The 8,836-nt window shown below is 43.3% G+C and overlaps 1 protein-coding gene across 2 annotated transcripts in view; it reads left to right on the top strand.

The window, feature by feature from the left end:
• The first annotated feature begins 4,589 nt into the window (after positions 1 to 4,589).
• Positions 4,590 to 8,836, top strand: part of LOC105559237 (protein krueppel-like) — a 13,617-nt gene continuing 9,370 nt past the window's right edge. Inside the window, exon 1 of one of the 2 annotated variants that reach the window (XM_012007375.1) lies at positions 4,590 to 5,002. In XM_012007375.1, coding sequence (XP_011862765.1) covers positions 4,963 to 5,002 — 40 coding nt within the window. In that variant the 5' untranslated portion in view covers positions 4,590 to 4,962. The remainder of the gene's footprint in view (positions 5,003 to 8,836) is intronic. The other variant, XM_012007376.1, reaches the window with a different exon arrangement.

Here is an 8,836-nt window from a genome sequence, read left to right as displayed (position 1 = left end):
TGATCGGTTATCTTGGCATCTGTCGCATACATTCACGTGTGTACACTGAGAAAATGTTTCGAACAAGACACGCATGATAGAATGTATGTTTTAAGTCAAATAGAATCTGGTTATCACGATAGGACTCGATATTTCATAACCGGAACGTTTGAGAACGAAGGGCGGTATGATTCGCTTCTCTTTTACATTCGTGTCATGCTTCACTTCTTTCATTCATGCTTTATTGTGTCATGTTCCTCGGTTAACCATTTAACTATTTGTCACGCGTAAAAATTATCATAAGAAAATACGAAGATATTAATGAATAGCGCGCGCAGGTGTTGTTCTAGTCTAGTAAATCCTAAAGTAATGTTCTGAGTCGTCCATTTTTTAACAGACGAGGGCTCGATCCCCGAATTTATTCGAAAGAGAAACTGTCCGAAAGCCACGCGACTTTCTGCAAGAGGAGAATTTTCGCATACGTTTCTCTTTCGAATGAATTCAAGAATCGAGTCCCCGGTTGAATCTACTAGACTTTTAATTAATGCAACCAGATTTTTTATTAAGTGTTAGATACACATCTCTAATTCTGTATGGTAGATAAGTAAAGATAAAAACATGGCGAAAATAAAGACTTACTGTCGCCAGTAAATAATTAACCTATGTAGTAACGGTAACGAATTCAGCCGTTACTTTTATCGTTACTTTAGTTCCCTATTATCTTTTATATCCGTTCAATAGATCGTGCGCTGGTCGCGCGCACTATTCTCGCCTGGACAAAAATATTCCGATATTGGGCGCTGAGAGACAATGTCACATGAGAATGCGTTATAAGCATTTATCGACGTCTCGATTCTGGGGCCAGATTCGTGAATTCATTCTAAGAAGAAACGTATACGAAAATTCTGCTTTAACAGAAAAGTTGAAAGTCGTTTGGTCAAAACGACGCGTATATCCAAACAACTTGCAACTTTTCTGTAAGAGCAGAATTCTCGCATGTGTTTCTCCTTCGAGCAAATTCAAAAATCGAGCTCCTGTATGCTGGATGACTTGCTATATAGAAACTAGTCTAAAGTTTTAAGTTCTAATATTGATTATTAAATAATAATAATGTAATTTTATAATCTAACATCTTACTTTAGCATTTCAACAAAGTAACGAAACAAGTAACGAATTGTTACTTTCTAAGTAACAGTAACGGTAACGCGTTACTTTTTAAAATCGGTAACGAGTAACGGTAACACGTTACTTTTTAAGGTAACGTTCCCAACCTTGGTTTTCATTTAGACATATGTGATAAATAACGATGAGAATGACTTAAAACCGTTAGTATCCACATATACACAACTGTTGTATGTGTATAGCACTAACCCAATTTCTTCCCTTGAATTTTCTCCCTTTAAATAACTCGACCTTCATACGTAACGGACAATAGATGAAAACTCCAGTTTCGGACCTTCAACAGAGTCGTTCCATTGTGCTTTCTGAAATATAGATCACGTGGACAATTAAAATCCGTAAGAAAGGAAGCGAAAGTGCTCTGGAAAGGGCAAAACTGTGTGAAAAGAAAAAAATATATAGGTTACGCAAAACGATGCATCCATTGCGAAAAAAATATGATAGCAACTCAAGGAAAAAATGCGAACAAAGTGACCGAGATATTTTACGACACATTGTCACGAAAGGCCAGTAAACCTAAAGTCTAGAGTACGATAAATCTTACTTTATTTGGGTCACTTTTTAGCGGAAGTAACTAATTACCGGGACTTCCGAAACTTTGGGCGGTACAGTCAGATCTTATATTCAAGGTCGTCGTTAAGGGGTGATTCCACTTTAAAAAACTATGCTTATCTTTAACAATTTTTTTACGGTAAATACACCATATATGAAATAAATCTTTTTGGAATTTAAGATTATCTTCAGATACCCCGCAGCCAATGAAATGTTCCGTACGGCATCTTAAGATAAACTTAAGACAGTCTGAAATATAAGATCCGACTGTGAATATCGGCTTTAGGAAAAACGTGAAGGGTTTTCTCAATGAATAAAAATCACGAGAAATCGCGAGCCGAAGGAAGCACGATCGACCCGCGATGTTCTCGGTACAAATTTTAATGCATCTCGATCGTAAATTAATCATTTGCCGGAGACTCGACCCTTGGGAAAATTTACCTGAGAAAATTTTAAAATTTTACTTTAGAAAAATGAAAAATATGAAAAGTAAATTTGGACACTTTTAAACTTTTATTTAAGGTAAACTTAAAACTGGCTTTAAAAATTAAGGAAAGTATGTGATATAATTTATAACACCGCGTGCGGTTTTTTTCCTACGAGAAAGTGCTACGTCGCGCGGCCCTCTAGCGGGAAATTCGATAGGCCTGGCTATCTAAAAGTTACTTTAAGTGTCCAAATTACTCTAAAATTTCTTAAGTACACTTTTATCCTCTTTAAGTAAGCTCTTAGATTTGAAAGGTTACTTTTAAAAACTTTAATTTCGTTTGAAGTAAATTTTCCCAAGGGTCGTGCGCGCCGACGACATCGTTTGCTCTCGCATCTTATTTTTCAAGCGCCCGAGCATTTGTGTACGCGCTGTTATATTTGGTTGGTGCACAAGTTCGGCCCGGTTTTAGACATTCGCGCAATTTATATACGAATACGATCTGCTATCGACTTCACACTTATGTGACGTATTAAACATTTGAAAGTGACAATTAGACGGAAACTTTACCGTCAAATTTGTTGTCGTCGATTGCCGTTTGTGAGTCGTGTGAATTTATAAAGATGGCTAAAATCTCTTTCGACATATTACCCCATATAGCACAGATGGTTGCAGTTACATTGCAGAAACGTTGCAATCTTGCAGATTGCAGTGCAATCTTGCAGAGACATTGCAGGGATATAAAATTGCAAACTTTCGATAACAATATTGCAGCAAAGTTTCAAAAATAATGAAAATACTATATTTTCTATTTAAAACATTTTTCTAATTACGAGAATTTTATAATGTTATTTTCGTTGACACCAATAATGCGCGAATTATTAAGTACTTGATCAGTGCGGTGTTGCTCGCAATCTCCATCTATTGCGAAGCGACATAATCTCCTTAGGTTGCCTCGCAATAGCTTGCTGTGTATTGAAAAAGGCCCGGATGCATGTGTAATTAGTAAATTCTCTGCTTACGTACAACAAATTATTCCAAAAATATTGCACTTCAACATTGCTATAATGTTGCACTGCAATCTCTCTGAGGGCGGGCATTTCAACGTTGCTGCAATATTGCAATCTTGCAATGTAACATTTCTGCAATCTTCCTGCAATCTTTCTGTGCTCTGTAGGTTATGACGGATAACCGTGGTTATTGGTTGCAACAGTTTGCGATGACTGGCGATGATTTTAAAGTGTTGTGGGCGAATTACGCCAAACAATTTACTTAAAATGCCTTTCGCATTACATAAAAGAAAAATTCTACATATCCAGTAATAAAGTTTTTTTCCTTTCACCCTCTACGCCACGGGAGCGTTTTTCAACCGTTAGGTTATTGTATTTAATGTAAAGAATAAACTGTAAAAATTTGAAACAATTCTCACGTAAACAATTTTACGAAATAACTACCTTAAATGTATTATATCGGCAAAATATAATACAATAGGCGTGAAATTTTCGGTGTAAAACCGGGACGAACTTGCGCATCGACCCAATATTTACTCGCTTCGCGCAACCTGGAAGACTCCGGACAGCGGCGTATCATCGCGCAATTTACACCGGCCGCTTTTGAAATATCGACAGCCGCGGCGAACTTTTTGCAAAAAGCCCGGCCGCCGCCGCGCTCGCAGCGGCGCGACTGTCGATATCGCGCGAGCGGCACATTCAATCCGCGCGCGTGGCATCCGCGTCGCGGATTGAAAGGCGGGCGCGATCCGACGACGTGTCCTTCCCCAGAGACGACGCCGATCGGTGACGCGGTCGCAAGTGGCGAGGTTTCGCGGCCGAGAGCGGCCTTCTCTCGCCCGAACTTTGGAAGCGCGTGAAACGCACGGGATTCCTCCCCCCTCCCGTCCCTCCTTCTCCCTCGCCTTCCTCGGGGAAAGAGCACGCTCCTCGCACACGCGCCGGCCTACCCTCAAAGATCACGGTCGCAGGTTCACCCTGTCTCTCCCTCAAGTCCCCTCCAGCTTGCTCTTTCTGAGCAGTAACGTCTCTCTCTCTCTCTCTCTCTCTCCCTCCCTCCCTCTCCCCGCCCCCTCCCGCCCCGCGGGGCCACCCTCTCGCACCGTCGCCTCTCTTCCGTCGCGCCCTTCCACTCTTGCTGTCTCTCTCCTCACCTCTCGCTCGATATCCGCGCTTCTCCGTCTCTCTCACTTTCTCTCTCTCTCTCATTCTCTCGCCCCTTCGTACTCCATCTTCGGCGCACAAGCTAACCCCGCGCGTCCTGTTCGTCGAAGAGTGGTTTCGGCGACTCGCGCATCCGGGGTTGCTATTCGAAGAGGGTAGCGCGGCCGCACGGCCTGGTGGGGGCCGCGCACGGCACGTGGTGGGGCGCCGACCTGGACGCGCAGGGGTGGGGGATGTTTGACTACGAGCGAGCGAAACTCGGTTGTCATTTAGTATTGGGTTAGGTCAGCCCAGAGTTAACATCGTTCTCCGATGGTCGTCCGCTCCGTAATCGGCGCACCTTCGCTCGCGGCTTCTCGCTCGTTCGCGTGATCGGTCCACTGCCCGGTGATCGGCTCAGAACGCCGTTGCAAGTGCGCCCGCGGTCCCGGGTGTTCTCGACCCACCTTGGAGCGCGCAAGTCACCTGTGCCGGATCGTCGAGCGCCCGCTCGCGCCGGAGACTCGCCGCTCCGCTTTCGCGCGAGGCGGAAACGAGACGAGGTCCGCTGCGCCGGCTTTTGTTTCTCGCCGCGAGTGACATCCACGTTGCGCCCCGGGGGGAAGCGGGCGGAATGTCAAAGTGAGGACGGAGCCCGCGCGGATCCTAAGCATGGCACTGTCCCGGCCGTGCGAAATGCAGATTTACGCAGGTATATCCTTTTTCTCAACCCCAAATTTTCTCCGGAGAAAAGAGTCTTGAGAAACGGCACGTCCGAAGCCCAAACAAACTGCAAGGCCCTACCGTCCGCGCGCGTTTGATTAGGTGGTAGGCCGGGCTAAAACAGTGATATTTATAATTAATAACTCGTTAACTATTACGAAAATTGAAAAATGGTAGAGGACTTTTCGACTCAGTTTAGTCCGCTCTATCCGCAAATAAGAGGTGAGGCGGGTATTACCTAACACCCTGTATACACCACAATGCCCTGAGCGGTTTCCCCCCTTGCATTTTACTAGCAGAATGTACAGTAAAATTTCAAAAAAACTTTCATAAAATTTAATTTAATTTGATATTTTTAAGGCTCTGTGTATCAATAACTTAATTGAGCTAGGGGGGGGGGGAGCAATGAGAGCCAAACGCTGGATGTTGAGTGCGGGTATAATGATATTATGTGTGTTATTTATTCAGGGTAATTAAAGTCAGACGTTTCGACCATCGCATGTGGTCCTTTTCAATAACATGAGAATATTTACATAAATTTGATTGTTTCGGTCAAGTACGCATGTTAATAAAAGACTCTAGCCATCGCTTTTTAATAATTATATTATGAGTAAGAGAAACTTAACGCTTGTATCGATGAACGCAGTGTCTCGCATCGTTGTTTAATTCAATGGTGACGCTCATCGATACAAGCGTTAAGTTTCTCTTACTCATAATATAATTATTAAAAAGCGATGGCTAGAGTCTTTTATTAACATGCGTACTTGACCGAAACAATCATATTTATGTAAATATTCTCATGTTATTGAAAAGGACCACATGCGATGGTCGAAACGTCTGACTTTAATTACCCTGAATAAATAACACACATAATATCGTTATACCCGCACTCAACATCCAGCGTTTGGCTCTCATTGCCCCCCCCCCTAGCTCAATTTCATAAAATTGTTCGAAACGCCATATTGTTCCACAATTACATGCTTTCAGGATCAATTTTAAGAGAAACATCTCTCCATATTGAACTTATTGTTAGTATACATTTAATTAATAGAATTTATAGTGAAATTTCAAGAAACTCTCATACAGTTGTTTCAAAATGCCACGTTGTTCCACGATTCCATGATTTGTGGTGAATTTTACGAGAAAATTCTCTCCCCGTGTACATGCTTTGCGAACCGAAACTTCCGCCTAATCTACAATATGCTCGCTGCGTCTAGAATTCTATTGTGGAGATAGTGGATTCTTGTAAAAAATGTGTGCAAGTTGATAAATTGTACATAGTACAAGCAAAGTATTGATTTGCTTAGATATGGAAAAATTTTTCCTCGGATTTTTCTCTTGAAATTTATCCTGAAAATCGTGTAATCATGGGACACCATGGCATTTTGAAGAACTTTAGGAGAGTTTTTTGAAACTTTACCATACATTTTACTAATAAAATGTATACTAACAATAAGTACTACATGGAGAGAATTTTCTCTTCATATTTACCCTGAAAAGCATGTAATCGTGGAACAACGTGGCATTTTGAACAACTGTATGAGAGGTTTTGGAAGTTTTGCCATACATTTTATTAATAAAATTTCAGAAAACTTTGATGAAGTTGTTCAAAATGCCGTGTTGTCCCACGATCACATAATTTTCAGGATAAACTTGAAGAGAAAATTCTCTCCGTGCACATATGTCTACTAATAATTATACTTACAGTTAGTATACATTTTACTAGTAAAACATATGGCACAATTTCACAAAATGCTCATAAAATTCTTATAAAATTCTTCAAAATGCCCCGTTGTTAAAATTTACCTTGAAAATTATGTAATCGTGAGACAACGTGACACTTGGAAAAACGTTTTAAATTTTACCATACGTTTTACTGGTAAAATTTCGAAGAACTCATAACATTCTTCGAAATGTCGTGTTGTCCCACGATCATATAATTTTCAGGATAAATTGTAAGAGAAAATCCGTGTACGAAATAGAATGTTTCGTAATCTCAAAAAATACATTGCAGATTAGACTTTAGGGCACAGGGTTTTGTGAACCGTTTCGCTGCTACAAGCGTTCAAAGGTCAAAATCGCAATGTAACAAAGCCAATTTGCTAAACGAGATCACATTCAATATTCAAAAAACTATGCGAGGCGATTATCCTTGTTCTTGCGTACTTTTTTAACAGCGCGGCACTGAAAGAACGCCTTATATTGAACGTTTCTAGCGACTAAACGGTCCGTCGCAGGGACCCTTGATCGGCGTCACTCGCACCACTTATTTTCTAAGTTTCAACCAATTTCCATAGGAACTGCGCGAGAGCCTTTGCATTTCTAAGTTTAACAATCTCCAATTTATGTCCTTCGATAAACAAGATAAAACTGCACGATTAGTTCACGACTGAGCGGGCGTCGGAGCGGTAGGGGTCGTTGCGCGTCTTCTTTTTTCGAGAGTCACCTACGCGGCGAGATCGCAGCTTCTAAAAGGTTGCTCCTTCAGGAATTGACGTCACACGCGACACACACCTTTATCAATTAATAATTAGGCGTCCTACGGGCGGCGGATTCGAAGGGCGTTGCGACGGGAGCGTTCGGGAAATCGGGCGCAACACTCCGCGGGCACTTTCGAGCCGTTTCTTAACGAGGTAAAAATGGAAGAAAGCAAATCCGAGGAAACGACAACCGACGGAGATCCGCGCTCGATCGCCGCGGGCTAATTAATGGACTATTTAGAGAGCAGCAACGTCGTTGAATCAATAAGGGTGCGTACGGGTGTATCTCACTCCCGCCGCCCTAAAATTCCCTTAACGGCGACAAGGGATCCTTACAGCCTACGATCGCCGTTTCTTGGCAACGCGACGCCAGGAGCGCCGCCCCCGCTCGCGTCTACTCCCTAATTGGTCGCAACCCTTGTAGTTCCGTCGCGGGCACTCACTCTCGGAGATCCTATTAGAGGCTAGAAACCGTCTCAAATTAAGCTATATATCTGTATTTATTTGATTTCGCGGGGAGAAACTGATACAGAGCCGACGAAAGTCAACGCCGAGTCTCCTCGGTTGTTTCCTTCGCGCGGCGAAATTATTTTCCGCGCGTAGAAGCCGCAACGGCCTACGGCAATCGCATAGCTCATTTTCCCGTGTTCTCGGAGGTTCTTTTGTACGGTTCGGTCATTTTCGCAACGGCCTTGGTACGTTTTGCTAAAAGTTCGGTAAAATGTATTTCGCCGTATGTCTTGTTGTGTGTGAAGCCGCCGGACGCCTACCTCTTTTCCCTTTTCTTTTTCGCAACATTGTCCTCGGGTCCGTGCAAACCGTAAAATATTATCCTTCCATAAGTCATGAAATTTTATCCTTTTTATTCCCCCCCTTCGAGCGCTTCCGGGTTTGCTTTAAAAAACGTTATTCTGGAAGAAGACGCCGCGGGAGTCTCTCGGATTTGCACGATCCGAAAGGGTGGAATTCGGGAGAGACCGGGTTCGCCGTCAGCGCGCGATTCAACTGTCTATACGTAACGATCGGGATCGGGAAGGTCAAGTCTCGCCCCGGTTCGCGGGAAGTGCGCGTTCACGGAGACACGCGGGGATCGTTGCCGCTTACGAGGGAGGACAGGGAGCGAGGCGTACTGCGCATTCCGAAGCGAGGATTATTTTCGGACCGCGGGTGCGTCGCGCGAGTCGCCGGCGAAACGAAATTTCCTTTTTTTTTCCCCGAACGACCCACTCCCTCCCGCGCGCCGGGCGATTTAGCTAATCTCTCGGAGACCCATCAGTGTTTACGATGTGTCACGGAGTCTCGCGCGCGCGAGCTATATCGCCACGTAGACGCTTTTAGACTTC

The sequence above is a fragment of the Vollenhovia emeryi genome, unplaced genomic scaffold (genome assembly GCF_000949405.1).
Source record: "Vollenhovia emeryi isolate VEMERY1.0 unplaced genomic scaffold, V.emery_V1.0 DF939283.1, whole genome shotgun sequence".
NCBI lineage: Eukaryota > Metazoa > Arthropoda > Insecta > Hymenoptera > Formicidae > Vollenhovia > Vollenhovia emeryi.
This window is presented reverse-complemented; position numbering and strand designations above follow the sequence as displayed.